Below are 22,037 nucleotides of genomic sequence, written 5' to 3'. Positions count from 1 at the left end.
AAAAAAAAAAAAAAGCTTAATGTGACTCAATGTATTTGAAGAACGACAGGAACACTAAACCTCTCTTAATTGTTACTGCTCATAAGTTCTCTTCTAATGAAATTCCTTGCTCTTTGTTTTAATACTATAAGTTACGTTAAGTTATGTGCATTACCACACTCCATAGGAAATAATGACAGTCGGTGCAAAAGTGGTTTTGTTGCTTCTCATGTGAATCCATGTTGCTTAATTCATGCCAGACCTCCCAAACCACCCCCTTACTTATGCTTTCTGTCTTTTTTGTTATAAAACAAGTATATTTCCCTTAAATCTTAAATTATAGAATAGACATTACTGTAATAAACAATAATAAACAACAATACACAGCAGTACTGTACATAAAAAACACATCATATTTCAGTACAGTACATGTGCTGTATCATACACCATAATAAATGTCCTTTTCTTATAAAATGTATCTACCAGAAACAACAATAACTCTCATATTTCTCTATTATTTCCTTCTTTATTTCAGTAGTGTTGTATTTTGTAGGTGTAATTGCACGAAAGAAAGAATACTTTACGAGTTCCTTCTTCTCTCTTACTCACTGCCCCCTCTGTCTGATACACAGTGACCGCTACTGGCAGGATTAATTGTACAACAACAAATGTAATACATTTTTTATTTTTTAACACTAGGCTTTTTCTGCAGCTTCTTTGGGGCCATTTTAATATTGAATTTTACAAAATATAAAGAAAACTCCGGAAAAACACCGTCCACTGTCTGAATGTTTGCTCACTGTATATATATAAAAAGGGAGAAAAATATATATAAAGAGAGAGAGAGAGAGAGACGGTTGGAGTCAACTTGTTCGTGGCGTCACGTGTTTCGCGAATTTCGGGTTATTTTATTATTTTCGTAATCCGAAATTAGTTCGTACGTTAAGTTGAAACAGATTGTTCGTTACCCGAAATGTTCGTATGGTAGACTGTTCGTAACTCAAGGGTCGACTAAACACTACTTTTTCAGTCTGTTTAACTGGGTTACTTCGATTCTTTCTACCTAGAACCCTTTATGTTAATGCTGTACCCCAGTGGCGCCAGCTGTGAGGTGGCCCCAAAGGTGCGACTGAGGCTACTGTCCCTGTGAAGTCTGACAGAAAAGTCTGTTCTCCCCCATGGTTTCATGGTTTCACCCAGATTAGAAGAATGCAGCAGATGGTGGATTTTGCGTGGCCACATGGGCAGAAAAATAAAATGTAAAAACAAAATGCTATGAGGTTCAGAGCGCCTGGCTGGTCCTTTTACCTGAAATTATTTTGGAAAGGCATTTTAGATAAAAGGAGGCTGTTATAGCCTCAGGAATGGTGGGGGGCAGCTTTATATTAATGCAAATTTTTTTTTTTTAATGGGATGTCCATAAAGAAAATGGTTAGGCGTTTACTAACTTTTGGCCATATACTGTAATGGCATTATGTTTTTTTAACTATCTTGAAATCCCTTAAAACAAACATCTACTGTGTTTATTTAGAATTTTCTGAAGCTTTTACAGAATTGGAATGGGGATCTAACACTGTCCCATTGATTCTGAGTGGTCATTACAGCCTGAAGAATTGATCCCAGTATCTAACTTAATGCTCTTCAGAGGAGCTGCAGTATGTGGAGCACATATTTACTCACAGAAACAGACTGTGTACAGATTTTCTTTAACTATTTCTGGTATGCATCCCTCAGATGCTGATGGTTTAGCCATGAGGAGCAGAGAAACATTTGTTTGACAAAATCCAACCATGTGTGAGTCGTGTGTTTAGTATACAGACACTGATCGGCTTCCTCTATGTGTTTATGCTTGTATTTTAAGTACCAAATCCCACTTTACCAGTGCAAATGATATACACATTTCAACATGAACATAGTGAAAGTTTTGGGGCAATTACAAGCACAAAATGAGCACAGTAATAAATACACAGTTTTACACTGGATAGGATCTTCTGGTGTCATGTTGCACTTTCATTGTGCTACATGCTACTGTAAAAAGATGATGGTCGTCTAAACATTCAGCCTACATGGCAAAGTGAAATAAAGTGAAGCTATTTTGCGCTGGTCTTTATTTCTGCCCTGTTATTTAGCTTTATTTAAGAGATGTGTTTACGTTTATGCTTTTTATTATCTTCTTGTAAGTTGATCAACTATAATTTTTAGAACATCTGTAAATAGGAAATAGATTATGTTTTGCAATTTCTGCCAGTTAAACTGTTTATTTAAATCTGAGTAATGGAAATGAGTAATGATATAATTAATTCATGTATTTAGATATACTGTATGTTTAGATTGAATATGAATTTAGATGTTTAGATAGATCTTTAGATATAATTTACATAGATATATTACGTATTTATAAATATGTCTGTCTAAAAACAATTTCCTTAGGGATAAACAAAGTATCTGTCTGTCTTTTTATCTATCTATTTATCTAGCTTTCTGTCTGTCTGTCTGTCTGTCTGTCTGTCTCACTGTCCTATCTATCTATCTATCTATCTATCTATCTATCTATCTATCTATCTATCTATCTATCTATCTATCTATCTATCTATCTATCTATCTATCTATCTGTCTCACTGAATCTATCTCTATCTGTCTGGTCTGTCTATCTGTCTATCTGTCTATCTGTTTGCCTATCTGTATATCTATTTATCTGTCTGTCTGTCTGTTTGTCTGTCTGTCTTTTATCTATGTATCTACCTATTTGTCTATCTGTTTATCTGTTTGTCTATCTGTCTGTCTGTCAGACATTTATTTATTTATCTGTCTGTCTGTCTATCTGTCTGTCTGTCTGTCTATCTGCTTGTTTATCTGTCTGTCTCTCTTTTTGTCTGTCTATCTGTTTGTCTATCTGCATATCTGTATGGTTATCTGTCTGTCTATCCATCCATCTATCTATTTGCTAATGCTGATACTATATTAGTACTTCATGTTTACTTTATTATACCATGATCATCTTTATTAGTTTGTACTATTTAATGCCTTTATCAGTCTAAAATTATAAAAAGGCTTGGAAGTTATTTTTATTGATGTATCTTTGTGAACTGGTGTGGCATAATTGCATGAGCCACGCTGCTAGTAACAGCAGTGCTTGAGCTTGGTGCTCCAACCCTAGCCTGAGAATTCACTGGCCAACACGCACTTCCAAATATTCATCCAAATTTTTAACAAACTAAGTTACACATTCCCCCAACATACAAATGTGAAGGAGGATGTTGAAGAGAAGTTTTACCATGTTGCATTTCAGAGGAGGAAATACTTTAGTGACTTTAGTGCTATAATCAAGTTCTTTAAGAGATCTTTGTAGCAGCAAAAATAAATACAAATATAAATGTTGTTCTGATTTTTAAAGTAAACACTTCTACACTTGCTCAATTCCACAGATGCTCATTTTATGGCTGCAGTGCTTCTATCAGTGATGCAGCTGGTGTTTATGATCTCAGGCTGCTCTCACTGTCTGGGCTTAGTGCTCTGAACATCACATTTATTTAACTTTAGTGTTCTGGAGAATGGTCTAGCCTCAGGGATCATCAGTGTACACTGAATATTTTTACTATGCTGATTAACTAACCTAGAGCTAGACAGCATTCTTTCCATTTTAAACAGCTCACACGGTCTACAGCGATTTCATTTGAATATTATGCTGGGATAATACACATAACATAAAACTGTGTGTGGGCGTGATGTGTGATGTCAGATTTCGATTTAATCCCAGCCTTCGATTACATGGCTTTCAATTAATTGGCTTCCATCACAGTCAAACACACACAAACATTCACATCTAGGGCAATTTTAGCATTTCCAGTTAAGCAGACTGCATGTCTTTGGACTGTCGGAGGAAACCGTAGCACCTAGAGAAAACCCACAGACATGTTGTTGACCATTAAAAGGAATTTTTGGTTTGGTTTAGGGCTGGCACTGAGCCGATACTCTGTATCAGTATCGGTCCAATATTGGCCCAGATTACTGGATCGGATATCGGAAGGAAAAAAACGTGTAATCTGATACTGTTGCTTAATGTAAATAACACTTAATGTAAATAAGGCCATTGTTTGTGTGTAAAGCAAATAAAACACAAAGATACGTTCCAACAGAGTGCCGTTTACTGCAGTAACAAGGTGCATCTTGATGACATCATTAACATGTCCCACTGATCTACAACTCATCTGCAACAGCCATTCAGAAATTAAAACACACTGATTTACTTAAACTTTTAGCATTTTAAAAATTAATCTATTACCACATCTTAAAACACTGTTTAAACACAATAAATATCACTTTCTAAATGATAAATTACTCACCTGAGTTAAAGAAAACCTTGTCCTGGCTTGGAGATATCTCACATCCTTAACGATTAATCCATTAGTGTTTTGAAATAAAACAAAATACACTGTTTCCCGTTTAGTCACAGACGTCCTCTTCAAAATCCAGCAGGGTTTAATAATCTAAAAACGTGACACAACTTTAACAGAAAATCTCAACTCTGCGTCAATTCTTATTGGTCCATCGCGTGTGATTGACATCCACATCTTCCAATTGTAGACACTTTGGACGACACGCCGTGAAGCGAGATGTGTCACGTATTTTAAATGTTTGTATAGTGCTGTTAAACAAGTCAAAAATGCTGCTAAATGTTCTGTATGTAAAAGTGAAAGTAAAAACAGCAGTTTTGTATAAGTGTGATGTTGTAGGTTCTGTATTTATTCCTTTAGAATATGTTTCACAGTCTGAGCATTGTTATTTGGATAGCTAGTTTAACCATGGTGCATTGAGACGTGTATTATCACTGCTTAGTTGTTTGAGAGGAGAAATGACGTATCGGATTGGTATCGGTATCGGTATCGGCAGATACTCAATTTGCAGTATTGGTATCGGACATAAAAAAGTGGTATCGAGCCAGCCCTAGTTTGGTTTTTGCCGGTGTGTTTGATTGTCCGGTCTCTTGTTTGTATTGATCATAGCAGAGTTCTAGATTTCTGCCAGAAAAGGAATTTGGGAGGCGGAACACCAGTCGACCATTTTTTTCATATTCTACTCAATATCATATTGCACAATCTGTATGAAGCTTTGCTTCAATATTCCTATTTCTGTGCTATGACTCGATTCTATAAAAGACTTGCTTTGCCCTTTGAAGTGCACCTCTACATTGGCGCTAAAGAAGCTTTCATCTTTTAAAATTGTCCCAAGATTCCTGTTCCTTTGATGTCCAGTGTAGCGAGGATCTCTCGAAGCGTAAATGCTGGACAATAGGTGAGGAGCACTGAGGCGAGCTAATTCTCTTTTGTTGTTTTTTTTAGGTGACTTCACCGGAGGACCTCGCTATGCCCTGGCTGCTGAGCGGGTCAAAGCTAACTAAACAGCCCATCACCCTGCTGGATCTGTGCTATGGCAAGACAAATAACCTAAACCTTCAGCAAGTGGTAAGGCCATTATATTCCAGCCTCTCGGGTATTATTTCTTGTTTGAACGGGGGTTATTGGTGTGTTACGCTTTCATCTGTCTTCAGCTCCTCTCTGTTGAGTCAGTTTGTTTTTGAGGAATGGAGGGTAAAAAGTAAATCTAATGTTTGGTATTTTCTGGTTCAAATTGAAGTCTTAAGCTTTCGTCATTATTTTGTTTATTGATTTGTAGGAACGTCATGACTCTTGGAACCGTTTCCTTTGTTTTATATCACGTAGCCAGTAGGCACTGGCTTAACAGAAATCAGTATAAATCCCAGTAGATTTCATTCCTATTCCTTAACCATCAAACACTGAGAGAAAGTGTGAACTGAAACTGCATTAAGCACTCATTGTGCCCATTTTGTTCCCAGTATTTCCCAGTATTGTGCTAGTATTGCGGTTGGAATTCTGCAACCGGTCAGCTGGCACAATTGACAAATTGGCCACTAGTCTGCTGGGTGGGAAAAGACCAGACTAAAAATGGGTGGGGTCTTTCATGCTGTGTAAGGCCCCTGGTTAGGGGTTTTCCTCTGGTTTTTCCATACAGAGGTGGAGGAACACGGAGATCAGTGTGTGACTCTTTTCGAATCCACTAAAGTATGGGCGAATAAGAATAAGTTGGTGGACTGCACATGCGTCAAAGCGAATGTGTGTCAGGCAAATATACCTTCCTAGGATCCGACCCCCCCACACACACACATTGAATTGGGAAATAACGAAAGAAAATGCATAAATAAAATAGCAAAAAACATACATCTACTGACATGTACAACACGTTACTTTATTGATTACCTTAAGTAAATGCTTAATACAGACATGACTGGCTATTTTTTTAAAGTTTGGGCTGTGTTAAAGCATCGTGCCTAGTGAGTCCGGGAAAAAAACATCTTATGATACTGTATGTATACTTTGTCACCCATGTGTATCTCATTTATCAAAAGAGACCCCAACAGGACCTCTTTCGACCAGCTGATGTTTGGGTGGTTGACCAATATTAACACTGTAGTGACACTAACATGGTAATAACATGGTAGTGTGTGTTGTATTAGTGTAGCAGGTTTATCAGTGTTGTTTGGATTCTTAAACACACTTAGTGCCAACGCTGGAAGGAAAATATAGTGAGAATAGTGCTCCAACAGACCTAGTTTTTAGTACTAGTTTTTTACACTGTTACATTAATGAATTTAGCTGTAGCATTTCATTCATGTTAGAGAAACTGAATGTTCTGGCCAGTGAGACTGGACATTAAATAAAATCCTATTTAAACATTTTACAGCATGTAATTACTCTTCTCTCTGTTCACTTCTGCACAGGGGTTAAAATGTGTTAAAATATGCTAATACTCTATTTAACATGTGCCCTGTTTAATTTAACAAGCGACGAGGTGGTAAAGGGGCACTGCTGGTGTTTCTGCAGCACCTCCTCACCCCTCATGACATTTGTATATAATGAGGCCTCATATGGTGCCACGTTCATGTCATTAAAAGGTCTGATTGAGACCCTGGTTAAATTAATTCTAATGTGATTCATATAATATATGGTATTCGCCTGACACCTAAATTAGACTGCACTGGTAAGACAGTGTTAATTCTATTAAAGCACGTAATGGGATTTATTATCACTAACATGAATTGTACATGTAATTAATGCTACAGTTTCAGTTACATCATTACATGGCTGAATTAAATGAATGTTTTACTATTTATTTCAATCTTTTTATTAATTACAATTGGAGTTTATGGATGAGTATTACAGATGAGAATGCTGGGATGTGTTTCTCTACTGGGAGATTTCTTTTCTGCTACTAACATAAAAAAGCTTTTAGACTTAAGACACTAAGTGAATAAATAGGTTTTCTGTTCTTTTCTTAGCGAAACGTCAAAATGTTTAAATATTTTGCAAGAACATCATTTTCTTTCATCCAGTGCAACGACCAAACACACTTTATGTGACTAGGAAAAATAATTTGAAGGAATACACAACCTAAACATAATTAGTAAATGTTTGTTGTATGCAACTGTTGGGTCCTTGAGAAAGGCCCTTATCCCTCTCTGCTCCAGGGGTGTGCCGTACAATGGCTGACCCTGCGCTCTGACCCCGGCTTCCAAACAAGCTGGGATATGCGAAGAAAGAATTTAATTGTACTGTACATGTTTATATGTATATATGACAATAAAGGCAGTTTATAAGGCTAGCCCACCACATCTGGGATCCAGGTTCAAATGTCATCGTTGGGGTGGGTATGGGGGTTGCTGTATTCCTGCCTTGTACCCAGTGATTCCCAGTGGGATGGGAACTGCCGCAACCTTGACCAGGGTAAAGCAGTTAATTAAAATTAAATGGAAATAAAATTAAAAAAATTAAAGATTAAATGCAAACTAAATGAATAAATACAAATAAATAATAATAATAATAAATTAAAAATAAAAAGAATAAATTACAAACACATTTGTAACATTAAAAACTTTTTTTTTTCTTTTTACTTTTTTCAATTAGCATAATTACTATTTATATGTACAGTATATATACTATATATTGAATACAATTAGAATTTTAACAGTTCTATTACAAAAACAAAGGAATACAAAAGAACGGTTTATTCTGAGCATCTGTGTGTGTCAATTACTGAATGCGGTAGCTTCCCTGTCATAAAACTGAGCTGTTGTTGCTATATTCTTATTACAGTGCTAATTCAGAGTTTGTGATGTAATGAAGGATACCTAACCAGAAAAGTATATGAGCAAGAATCTCATCATCTCAAAGCTCAGTTTTGTCCATTATAAATATATGCATGGTCAGGCTGTCCATTTTAAACTTGTCCTTGGCTGTAACTGAAGGTGATGCTTAGAATTAAACTAATGCACTAAGTGTTAAAGTGCCTTTATTGGGAAAAACAAGCATTCTTTTGCTTACAGAAACCCCAAACTAATGCAAAACATCATTTATGAGACACGAACATGAGCTACGATTAAAGTGTGATGTCTACTGACAAGTCACATTGGCCAGATAACTCCCTAATTCCCTAATGTAAAATATGGTGGTGGGAGCATCAGGTAAATTTAAGAATTTTTAGCAGCAGGTGCTAAAAAGATCTGTTTAAGATGTACTTGGAAATAAATGATTGGCAGAAGTTCTCTCTGCTATAAAGCTTTAACTAGGAATGAAGATTGTTTTGTAATAGAACTTGCAGAATTTTGTTACATTTTGTTAAATTTAATGTGGAAATGAGGTTGATTATAAATAATTTAAGTGTTTTCTATGTATTGCACTATGTTATGCAACTTTACAGTGTAAACAATGAGCTTGTGATTGAATACACCATGGTAAGTTTAATTAGGATGCGTAAATATATGTTATATATTATTTGTACAATTATAATTGTTTATATGCTGTTAATAGAGATTAGTGAGGACTCAGAAAAGGCTTTGTTGTATATGTCTTCATTTCTTCCCTATTTTCAAACCAAAAAACTCATGCTTTGCTTGTTTAAAGAGCTAAATGCGTCCAGTTGCGCAGCGGCCTGCATTATGGCATTCGCACAGTGAGAAATAGACAATTGAAAGCAGACTGGGATAATTAGCCGTGGCAGGACAGATGGAAAACACATGGGGTCGGACAGGCCTGAGTTCCACGATGACTCTTTTGTTTGAATGGACTCACACGTCTCACCCTTTACCTACATGACTGGTAAAGCTTTTTGCAGTCGGCTTGCTCAGAACTCCTGGCCTGAATCTGTCAACATTCATGGTTTTAATCTTACCCCCTTAACATTGCTTTGTGCAACTCCTTAGTACATGCTTCTGATTTCCCTCAGATGGGTAAATAAACCTTTTATGTGAGGATGTGCTTGGTAGCTTCAGTCTTTTTTGGAATGTTTACTCTTTAAACAAGAAGTGCCTGAAATTTCCATCCAGCTTTGAGAAGGTCAGTCTGTGTGTGAGTGGATTAGAAGCACATACGGTGGTCCAAAATGCTTTATAATGGTACCAAATACTGTACCAAAGTGTTACTTAGTAATGTAGCTACATTAAAATTCTATTTAGCATGCAGATTGGAATGGAGTCTTTGTTTTCTTTTGGTCAAAGTATGTAGACACCAGTTTTAACTAGCAAACTCTAATTTTCAGCCCCATATACACCAGTTAACCATAACATTAAAACCACCTTTTTATTTCTACACTCACTGTCCATTTTATCAGCTCCACTTACCATATAGGAGCACTTTGTAGTTCTACAATTACTGACTGTAGTCCATCTGTTTCTCTGCATGCTTTGTTTGCCCCCTTTCATGCTGTTCTTCAATGGTCAGGACCCCCACAGGACCACCACAGAGCAGGTATTATTTGGGTGGTGGATGATTCCCAGCACTGCGGTGACACTGACATGGTGGTGGTGTGTTAGTGTGTGTTGTGCTGGTATGAATGGATAAGACACAGCAGCGCTGCTGGAGTTTTTAAACACCTCACTGTCACTGCTGGACTAAGAATAGTCCACCAACCAAAAATATCCAGCCAACAGCGCCCCGTGGGCAGCGTCCTGTAACCACTGATGAAGGTCTAGAAGATGACCAACTCAAACAGCAGCAATAGATGAGCGATCATCTCTGACTTTACATCTACAAGGTGGACCAACTAGGTAGGAGTGTCTAATAGAGTGGACAGTGAGTGGACACGGTATTTAAAAACTCCAGCAGCGCTGCTGTGTCTTATCCACTCATACCAGCACAACACACACTAACACACCACCACCATGTCAGTGTCACTGCAGTGCTGGGAATGATCCACCACCTAAATAATACCTGCTCTGTAGTGGTCCTTGGAGAGTCCTGGCCATTGATGAACAGCATGAAAGGGGGCTAACAAAGCATGCAGAGAAACAGATGGACTACAGTCAGTAATTGTAGAACTACAAAGTGCTTCTATATGGTAAGTGGAGCTGATAAAAGGGACAGTGAGTGTAGAAACAAGGAGGTGGTTTTAATGTTATGGCTGATCAGTGTATAGTGCATACAATCAAAACTACAGCCATGATATTTCATGGCTTGGACTGGACCATTTCCAGTTAGCATACAGGGAAATTCTAGACTACTGTGGCTAAGTAACAACTTATTAATGCACTTATTAATGCAAGAACACATCTGGAACAAGGAAAGAGTTAAGAAGTTGTATTACTTATATCCCCCATGCTTTGAATCTGTACAAGGTCTGATCTGGTTTAGTGCCAGAGATTAGCATTTAGCTTTTCTTTATCCTGCTGTAAATCCTCTAGAATTTTTACACAACCATGAATCATCCACTGTAGCTCGCTTCTCTACTGGTTCTCATGCTCATATTTAAAGCTGTAAGCTGTTAGATATGGTATGCATGAAGGTTAAGTCTGTCATCTGGAATAATTTCACACCCAAACATAGAACTGTGATGCTGAAACACCATGTGTGACTACTAAATCATGGCTTTGGCTGCCTACATGACAAATTGGTCATAAGCCCCCCATAATGTGGAGCTGAATCTGAAGCTTATAGACCTTGGTGGTGTGGTCAAGAGAAACTACTGCCAGATTTTAACAAGGGAGTGTGGGTTAGGTAAGCTTGCCAAGGTAGAGCTGGATAGAGACTGTGGAACAGGTGACACCTAATTAATTGACTTTCTTATGTCATGCCATTTAAACATATTAAAGGATTTGAAAGGTTTCTGCCAACACTAAAGATGAATCAGACCATTCATACCCTTGTAGGTTGGTTTCTTCATGAGGGGTACTGAGGGGTTAAGCAATTATGATGTGGCTCAGTAAGTAAACAGTAATCAGACTAGTAATCAGAAGGTTGCCAGTTCCACCACTGTTCCACCCCAACCACCACTGTTGGGCCACTGCCCCTCAGTGACCAGCAAAGCCCTAAACCCTCAATTGATCAAATTGCTCTCACAATTTAAGTTGCTTTGTATAAAAAATGTCTGCTTAATGCTTAAATGTAAATGTAATCATTGACTAATGTTTAAAGCTAGTGGCTAGTGTTTCTAGCTTAGAGTTCTAACTACCAGTTTGAGAAAGATCCCCAAGAATTCCCCAAGAATCCCCAAATTCATGCAGCATACTGTCAACTGGAAAAAGAAGTAATGCATGTACTAATATGTAAAAATGTAAAAACTGTAAAAACTATTTGGATTCATAGGACAATCTACTTTTTTTTTTTTTAAGCCACCCACATTTTGTCCATGATTTTTACTGCAACCCAGGCAACACAAACAATGTACCAGAAAACGTAATATATTCAGTTAATGAAAATCTGGTCCCACTGTGGTGTACAAGCTGTTACATAAAGCCTCCACAAGGGGGTGTTCGTGTACGAATTCATTTTGTGTTTATGTGCCTGTTGAAATTCGTTTATTTAATTTTTTTTTCTCTGTGGCCCATTGTTTGGCTCTAAGGACCATAATTAAGCACAGTTTGATATGGGAAACCTGTTAATGCGTTCCGTGGTCTGTTGGAACCTATATATATATGTATAGGCTTACACTGAAAATAACAGAAGTATAATATAAAAAATGCTGAAATACAATTGAAAACAAAAATAATTAAACAATTTAAAAAAAAACCAATAAAACCTGCACGTTACCTTTACTTCTTTATTGTTTTATTATGCTTCTTAATTCTGTAGGCGCAGTAAAGGCTATGTTGTTTTTTCTTATGGAGTGTGATGTGCACAAAGCTTAACGTGACTTATTGTACTCAAACAACGAACGAGGAATTTTATTAGTGGAGAGAACCTATGAGCAGTAATAATTAAAAGAGGTTTAGTGTTCCTATGTTGTTCTTTTAATACATTAAGTCACGTTAAGCTTTTTTGTTTAACAATTAGCATTTTAGCATTAGCATCTCTCATAAAAAGCTGATTCTTACAATTTCTCAGAACCCTGAGCTATAACACAAGTTTGAAAGTGAAACAGTTAGGAAAATCCAGCTAAACACAGATACATGTGGAGCTTTCAGAGTGAATTTGACGGTTATTCAACACAAATGCAGATTTGTCTCATATTCGCACTTTGATCACGTTATACCGCACCGATCAAGCCAAGCACTGAGCAAACCGGCTGTTCACTGTTAATTTAAAATGAAATAAATTAATTTTTGAAATCATGCTGAACATGTTGAGTTTAAGGGTACAAATGCAAACAATACGAAGAGCGTCAAGTTTCAAAGATTTTAAGTTTAAGGGACGTTGAGTTCCAAAGTACCACTGTATTAAACATTTTATGAGGAACCTTTTTAGAGACTGTTAAGTGTTCATCCAGAGAAACAAAGAAATGAAATCAAAGAATTCCCAAGGTTACTAAATTAAACATGAGTCAAAATGTTTTATGTCAATGCAAATTGTTATATTTATTTATTTATTTTAAAATACTGAACTCAAAAACATATATTTTTCACTACATTCTTTGATTTGAAAAGTCTTTTTTTAGGGTTCTCTTCTTTACTACCCATCTGTTTTGTCTTCTCTTGTTTGATCCTTGTTTTCACAGCTCATGCTAGTGCTAGTCCTCTGCTACACTTTGGTCTTGTTCCCCCTTTGTTATCCTTCCTGTCACCTTGAGCTACTTTGTGGCGTTCCACAAACAGAGGCCCCCCATTCTGTTAATGACTCTGTAGAGTCCTAAACACCAGCACCAGCAGGACTGTCCTGTCTCAAGACAGGTGCAGGGACTCCTGCGGTCTCTTTTAACTAGTCACCTGTGTCCAGGTCTTCTGCTAATGGCTGTTGACATTGCTTTCTCTCTTCTCTGCTTCCTGCAGAGCTCTCTGGAGTCGAACCTCAGCCAGCTGTTCAAACACCTGCATGGAACAAGGCAAACTCTCAGCCTCATCCTTGCACCTCAACAAGAACCCCCTAGTACTGCGCTACCTTCCGCCCCGACAGCTGTCTACGCTCGGCTGCTGAACCAAGCTCACCGCTGCTGCGCAATCCTGGATCAGTGCTGCTCTGACCTCTTAACCCTGTCCCTCATCGTACCCTCGGCACCCTGGGTAAGGTGATTGTGTTCCTCCACCCGTTCCTGGGTGCTTTGACAGGGAGGATATCCATCATTGCTTGTTCCGTTGTTAACACAAAGCTTTGGGGTGTTTAGGTGACACAAAGGTGTCCTTGTTTTGGAAACTGATACATCTGCACTTGACAATTAGCCTGCATGAGGGTCTTCAGTGTGAGCCAGGCTTTTCAATGTGAGCAGCAGAATAACAGAGACAAGAATGCAAAACAGTGAAGTGTAGCTGATATCTGAAGCAGGTCGCCGGAACTTGCTGTTTAGCTCTGTCATTACGCTTAACTAATGTCTCACTATAGCTGTTTAACTAAATTAACTAATAAAAATGCAATTGTGGCTAGAATTAAAGCTTTTGAAGGAAATTGTGCTTAAAGGAGCGTCATATTAAATAAAGTTATATATAAATATATTTCTTTTTGCGCCGTAATAGGTAGCAGGTAGCTCTTCCTGAGCCGAGACTGACATACGCCCCCTTCGGCACGTGCACAGTAGCCGACTGCATCTTTTCACCTGCACGAGACGAGTTCATATGTGGATCAGCTTTGTGTATGGAGAAACACACCCTGATCAAAGTATTATCCTTCGACTCTGTGCAGGCGCCATCAATCAGCCAGCAGAGCCCAGCCGGAAGGCAGAGCTGAGATTCGAACCAACCAGTTCTAAATAGTGTGCTAGCATGTTTTACCACTGTGCCACCTGAGCACCTAAAGGGAAAATATATATTCCAAACAGCGCACTTTATCGCTTCCCATCGGTCATGCCAGAGCCTTTTAATGTGTATTAGTTTTAATGTTGATCTGTTATAGCTCTGTATCCAATTTCATTCAATACTGACCCACTGACAGTTGAATAATATCAATCGTCCAGTCTCTGACTAAGACCTGACGTCTTCAATCTTGATCTGTCCTGCTGGGCACCAACCCCCAGCGTGTGTCTGACCGCTGACACGTCGCCTATTCTCAGGCTGATTTGTCAGAAACGTAGGGAGGTGTTCAGGCCATTGTTCAGCTTTTAGCTCCCAATTGAATTTTGCTCATCTGTGGCCCCAAGGATGAAGCAGTCAGACCCACATTAACCCCTCTGTCCTCTGGATCCCTCCCCATTCTGTACCCAGGGGCTTTAGAGACGTGCATTATTCATTCACCGCTGTAATGATATGCCAGCCAGTTGTGACGGCGCATAATGAATCCTGACACTATTTAAAATTTGGACTTGTCTCAGTGACGGTGTTAGCCATTTCATTATTCCACTGTGACAAAACGAAGTCTTAATGCAGTTTACAGCAATAAAACAGCAAACCTTTTTGAGCTGAATGAATTATAAATTAGATATAGATACAATATATATTAAAATAGATACAAAAATACAAACCTCATTTCTGATTGTTAGTATATTTTTTAAATGGTATAACCGAATAATCTGTGATTTATTATTTCTCTTGAATCTTTATTTAACTGACTAAACTAATACTGATACTGATCAACTTCAATGTATTTTGTAAATAGAAGCTCATTTAGAATTTGATACCTGCAGCACATGTCAAACAATTTGGGACAGAGCCAAAATAAGTGTGACAAGTTGATAGAATATTAAAGTTAACCAATAAGCAGATGAATAAGAGACTCATTATTTGGTAAACAAGGAGGATCCACTGACGGCTCAGTCTGTACAAGCCATGAATGGTCTTGGCTCACCACTGTGTTTCAAACTTAATGAGAGAATTGTCAATAAGTTCAAAATATTATGAAAAGATTTATGGAATTTGGAGAGATCTCAGTCTGTGTAGGACAAGAATGGAAACCTCTACTTAAGGTCAGTAAGCTTTGAGCCCTCAGATGATGCTTGAGAAACTGTCATGCTACTGTGGTAAATATAACCACATGAGCTTGGGAGTACTTCAAAAAAAATTTGTCATTTAACACAGTCCCCCACTGCATCTAGAAATGCAACCTGAAACTCTATTACACAAAGAGACACACTGTCTAGGTCTCTGGGCCTGAGCTCATCTCAGATGGACCAAAGGACAATGAGAACCACATGAGCTTGGGAGTGCTTCAAAAAACAGTTGTCACTTAACACAGTCCGCCGCTGCTAGAAATCTAGAAATGCAACCTGAAACTATTACACAAAGACAAACACTATCTAGGTCTCTGGGCCTGGGCTCATCTCAGAAGGACCAAAGGACAAAAAGAACCACATGAGCTTGGGAGTACTTTAAAACTGTTGTCATTTAACACAGTCCGCCGCTGCTAGAAATCTAGAACTGCAACCTGAAACTATTACACAAAGAGAAACACTATCTAGGTCTCTGGGCCTGGGCTCATCTCAGAAGGACCAAAGGACAATGGAAACACATTCTGTGGTCAGATGAGTCCACATACTACAACATTTGTAACTAGCTTTGGTCACCCTGTTCATGTTTTCCATAATTATCGGATTAAGCTTTTTCGTTCAGTTGAACACAAAGCATTGTTGATTACAGTGGCAAGCTGTAAAAACTGTGCGGCAAAGCAGTGAATCACTCCATAGGAAATCGATGGTGCAAGTCATAAGGTGAAACCCACCTTAGGCATTAAGGCAAAAAGTGAGTGAGTATACAGTGGTGGTGTCTTCACAGCGGGCGCCCAAGCAGAAATGCCCATCCAGAAAACATCACCTAGACTGGAGAACATCCGTCACTCCTCCAGCCGTATCCAACAGCACAGGTCTAGCCACAGACATCCCCCACCAAGCTGAGAAGATAGATGTTTACAGGTTATAGGACAGGCAGACGGGGACATCTGTGGCACATTAAGACAGGCCCGGGTGATTCATTTCAATTTTACATGCGTTCACACAGATTGTTGTTGGACATTCGGAAGGCGTGTGTCCTCCTGGCGCTGTCCATAATTGGTACTAAACGGATGTGCGCGATGATGGATCTTATGCAGTGAACACAACCACAGCCCTCGTAATTATGTAACCACAGCCAGGCAAATGCACCTAAAAATGTACGGGAGGTTTAGGTGGCATCAGAAGGTGCCTGATTCCCATAATTACATCTTCTGGATTTCAGTCGTCATGGGAAAACAAACAGAGAGGATATTATGTGCAACTAAAAGCTAGCAAGCGGCTGTTTCTGAAATAAGAAGATAAATGGCTTTTATTCAGGCGAGTGATTGCACACAGCACAGTGATTGCACCCATTTCCATACCGGGATCCTTGGGGAACAAAAGGAAACCCCAGTCTCTCAAATGGCTCAATGAGGGGTGGAAAGTCTTTGTTGTAGACCTCTCTGTACTCTCAGGAGGAAGAGGATGGGCTTTGTATCCAGGGGAGAGGAGATCCATAGGAGTAGCTGCTATATCTAACATTAAAAGATCTAAAGGCAGAACAGCTGATGCCTCACCACTGCTAGTGGGCTTTTTCCACTTGCTCACTAGCAACCATATTGATTCTTTTGAAGGTGCGCTAAATATTTCAGACCTTTATTTTAATTCTAGAATTTCATCTCACTGGGTTTTAGCAGTTTATATGTTTTATAACTTGGTATTTTTATGTATTTAATTAAAATAATCTGTGATTTGTCCATTCACTTGAAAATGTATACACTGATCAGCCATAACATTAAAACCACCCCCTTGTTTCTACACTCACTGTCCATTTTATCAGCTCCACTTACCATATAGAAGCACTACAATTACTGACTGTAGTCCATCTGTTACTCTACATACTTTTTTGACCTGCTTTCACCCTGTTCTTCAATGGTCAGGACCACCACAGAGCAGGTATTGTTTAGGTGGTGGATCATTCTCAGTGACAATGACATGATGGTGGTGTGTTAGTGTGTGTTGTGCTGGTATGAGTGGATCAGACACAGCAGCGCTGCTAGAGGTTTTAAATACCGCGTCCACTCACTGTTCACTCTATTATACACTCCTACCTAGTTGGTCCACCTTGTAGATGTAAAGTCAGAGACGATCGCTCATCTACTGGTGCTGTTTGAGTTGGTCATTTTCTAGATCTTCATCAGTGGTCACGGGACGCTGCCCACAGGACGCTGTTGGCTGGATATTTTTGGTTGGTGGACTATTCTCAGTCCAGTGACAGTGAGGTGTTTAAAAACTCCAGCAGTGCTGCTGTGTCTTACCCACTCATACCAGCACAACACACACTAACACACCACCACCATGTCAGTGTCAATGCAGTACTGAGAATGATCCACCACCTAATACCTGCTCTGTAGTGGTCCTGTGAGAGTCCTGACAGAGATCTGATAACGGCACAGGTTTCCAGATCACTTGGCGATATTTATACATAGATTTACATTTACTTAAGGGCTTAAGGGCCCAACAGTGGCAACCTGACAGTGTGAGGCTTGAACCGGTGACCTTTCGATTACTAGTCCAGTACCTTAACCACTAGGCTACAACTGCTTTTTTTGGTATTGCTTAGATAGATAGATGGATATTTTTTACACCAAATATTGTACTGAAATGTTACATTTGACACATGCACAGTATTTTAATAACCAGTATTGAACCTTTACTCTGGAGTAGTAGTGTGTAATATACTCACTTCTTCTCTCACATCTTTAATATGAATTTAGGTGTGAGTTTAAGATAGCAAAGCTTTTTTTTCTACTCAATTAATTGAAGCTTGTAGAAGGACTAAAACACACCATTTCTGTTTGATCGTTAATGCATTCACTAACATGCCTCTCTAACTTCAATTTCAATTTGAAGGACCCATACGTGTAGCTTTGATGTTTTATTCAGGTGCCATGCTCTTTTAAAGTGCATTAATACTTGACGAGGAGCCAAGCAGGAAAAACCACAGGGCTTTAAAACCTTCCTGAATAGAAAAAGCAGCCAGTTCACAACAGACATGAAAGAAGAACACTGGGAGAACATGTTAAACTTAAATAAAAATGAAACCCAAACAGGTGGGTAGAGCTTTGAGCTATTAGTTGGAAGATTTTTTGTTCAAATCCAGGCTCTGCTATATAGCTACTGTTGGACCCCTGAGCAAGGCTCTTAACCCTGTCTGCTCCAGGGGCGCTGTACAATGACTGACCCTACACTCTGACCCCAGCTTCCAAACAAGCTGGGATATACAGAAAAATAATTGTATTGTACTGTACACGTGTATATGTATATATGACAAATAAAGGCATTCTTCTTCTTCTTAATAACGTCCAGCAGCAGTCAGCATCTCATTGGGGAAATAAACATGACCAAATTTGATCTGGAAACATTGGTAAGGGAAAAAAAATGCAATTGGCACAGTTGGTAGACTATAGGTGCCTCACAGCAACATGGGCACAGAAGACCAAGGTTCCATCATCACCTATAATTACTGAAGTCATGTTTTTTCTTCCTATTGCATAAGTTTTCCACAGGTTTACAGGTTTTCCCTCACCTCCAAAAAAAACCCTGAGGGTGGGGTTACTCTACATTACAAGTAAAAACCAGAAACAGTGGTTTGTAAATCCATACTGACATGTGTTTAAACAAAAACATACACACATGCCAGATTGTTCTAGGTTTTAACTTGTTAAATTCATTGATTGGTATTTATTTACTCATTTCTAAATTAATAACGGCAGCATTCCAAAAAAGTTGAGATGAATTGTAGACTAGGATCATTGTGAAATATTCAAACAAAATCTTAGGCAGGTTGTACATCTTTGCTTGAGGTTCATAAGGGACTGGGGTTGAAGTTATGAGCAAGAATAATTAGACAAAAAATGTTTAAAAACGTTTTTTTTTTTTTTTATGAGCGATTGCAATGATTTAAGGTATTTCACTCTCTATGGTGCATAAAATCATTAACATTCAGGGAACTCTCTAATAATTGCTTAGAAACATTTAATAATGGCTTAGAAACTTTGATTTTTTTATAAGGCACAGCAGTAAAAGTCCTCATTCTTCTTTGACTGGTATCAACAGTAGGCCTCACTAATGCTTTGACAAACTGCTGTTAAAAAGCACTGTTCCTTAAGACTGTTTAGCCGAAAACATTTACAACACCCAGAAACTTCACATTTGTCAGAGTTTTTCTATTTATTTATGCATTTGTCTCCTGATTTAGTGTAGTCAATTTGTCCTCCGCTGCTGGGGATCCCTGATTGCATGCAAGGAGGGTATATTGCTGCTCACACCTCCTCCGACCTGTGCACAGTCCTAGCCGACCCCTTGTTTTCGCCCATGTATTCTGCACAGACGCCTCTATCTGATAATCGGGGTCTTTGCACATTGTCCGGGCATCCCGCCCTAGCAGACACGGTGGCCAATTAGTGTCTGCTGCAGGCACTGCCAATTATGCCCGCTAGATGGTGCCCAGCTGACCGGTGGCAACGTCGAGTTTTGAACCTAGGAGTTCAGAATCTCAGCGCTGGTGTGCACCTGGGCACCTAAGTCAATAATAATAAGTGTTTATGAATTATGATGTATAAAGGAATTAAAAAAGACAGTTTTCTGATTTTATTTACATTTTACATGCTGTCCCATTCTTTCTAATTGAGGTTTGTAATAACGAAAGTGTCAAAACTTTGCTTCTGATTTGTTAAGATCCTGTTTCAAATAATACCAATGTCCCTCTTACCTTCTCACAAGTGTGTACCTTTTTTATATTGTTGATTTGCAGATTTGGGGGGTTGAAAGCCCTAAAGATTGCATGGGTAATTGTGCACTTCATAGAGACAATCGTACTCCTTATTTATTCATTTTTACACCACCAAGAAATACACGAAACTGTTAAAAACACCAATTAAATAAATATAGAAAAATGGTCCCATAAAGTGTCTATCTAGTCACTTATTCACCAACCAAAAAGGAATTGATTAGATGGACTGATTTTGTCCATCTATGCATATGCAAAATCAAAATATAAGATCTCATAAACGAATACTAGCAGCTTTTTTTTCAAGATATTCCTACATTTACTTGCAGATTTACCACACTCAAATCTAGCCTTAGTTCAATTGGGAACATTATCAGGATAAAATATTCTGATGACATTTGACGAGCAATTACCGATGTTAAGCTAGCCTGAAGCTTTACCAGCTGCTTCCTCCGCGTGGTATCTAAATAAGCCATCGTCTTTTCAACCCGAGCTGCGGGACGCCTCGGCTAGAAGCGGGGTTACAAACAATGTGTGTCGGCGGCATGCTTAAAAAACTCCAGCGCTGGTCTGTCTTTATCGTTCACGTAGTTACCACTGAGCTGTAACAGAAAGAAAGTGGGGTGTGAACGAGAGGAGAGGAGAAAGACAGGAGAGGAAATGAATTGTGATTGACTCACAGCAGGTGTCCTTCAGGCTCATTGTGAGGCTGTGGATGAAAAAGAGAACGTGATGTACTTCCTGACACTAGAGATATGCATCTGCTTGTTATCGTACAGATACAAACTGTGTTGCAGCACAGACCAAACTCAATTTAGTGTCTCTTACAAAGACCAAGAGGAAATTATCTCCACAGGAACTGGGCTTCAATTGGCTTTTAGATTTTGGAAGTTAAAAACGTGAGGTTTCCTGTAGTTGACACATGAAACCACTGACTGCAAGCCAGGAATACACACTTACAAGGGGCAAATTCATTGTAGGATCAAACCTTGGTAGTACCTGGATAAAAACCCATGTGGAGACTCACATACTTGCTCACATATAGTGAATCCTGAATCCAGAATCCTGGATATGTGCTGGTTCTTAGATCTTTCTTTGTGTATTTAGTATTCTGACTATGTCCACAGTCACTCTTCTGGAACTTGCTTGCTTTCTTTCCAGCTTAGTTGCTATGGTGTTTTTTTAACAGCTTCTGAAGCTTGTGATTTTCAGTCCGTCTCCTAACTACCACAATGAGTCCTTCTTTAATAGTTGGCTTTGTTCTTAGGCACTCTTATTACAGGTTCTAGCAATTTCCTCCATCAAATAGTGCCCATAGTTACCCTTCTCACAGGTTCTAGAATTTTCTTTCATTAAATTGTACCCACAGTCACTCTTTTTACAGGTTTTACAACTTTCTTCTGTTAAATAGTGCCCACAGTTAGTCCTCTCACAGTTTCTAAAACTTTCTTCCATTAAATAGTAACCACAATCACTTTTTTACAGGTTCTGGAACTTTCTTTTATTTTATAGTGCCCACAGTTACTCCTCTTACAGGTCCTGGAACTTTATTTCATTATATATTGCCCACACAGGTTCTAGAACTTTATTTCATTATATATTGCCCACACAGGTTCTAGACCTTTCTTTCATTATATAATGTCCACGGTTAGTCTTCTGACAGGTTTTAGAACTTTCTGCCATTAAATAGTAACGACAGTCACTCTTTTCATAGGTTCTAGAACTTTCTTTTGTTAAGTAGTGCCCACAGTTTCTTCTCTCACAGGTTCTAGAACTTTTTTTCATTATATAGTACCCACAGTTACTCCACTCACAGATTCTAGAACTTCATTTTGTTAAATAGTGCCCACAGTTACTCCTCTCACAGGTTCTAGAACTTTCTTTTATTCAGTAGTGCCCACAGTTCTTCCTCTTACAGGTTCTGGAACTGTCTTTT

At 38.6% G+C, this 22,037-nt stretch overlaps 1 protein-coding gene across 2 annotated transcripts in view; it reads left to right on the top strand.

The window, feature by feature from the left end:
* LOC134335417 (uncharacterized) overlaps window positions 1–22,037 on the top strand; it is a 70,078-nt gene that overhangs the window by 30,657 nt on the left and 17,384 nt on the right. Inside the window, exons 7-8 of one of the 2 annotated variants that reach the window (XM_063017940.1) lie at window positions 5,319–5,441; window positions 13,250–13,480. In XM_063017940.1, coding sequence (XP_062874010.1) covers window positions 5,319–5,441; window positions 13,250–13,480 — 354 coding nt within the window. The remainder of the gene's footprint in view (window positions 1–5,318; window positions 5,442–13,249; window positions 13,481–22,037) is intronic. The other variant, XM_063017941.1, reaches the window with a different exon arrangement.

Source organism: Trichomycterus rosablanca, chromosome 21 (assembly GCF_030014385.1).
Source record: "Trichomycterus rosablanca isolate fTriRos1 chromosome 21, fTriRos1.hap1, whole genome shotgun sequence".
Taxonomy (NCBI): Eukaryota; Metazoa; Chordata; class Actinopteri; order Siluriformes; family Trichomycteridae; genus Trichomycterus; species Trichomycterus rosablanca.
Note: the sequence above shows the minus strand (reverse complement) of the source record. Positions and strands in the feature narration are given on the sequence as shown.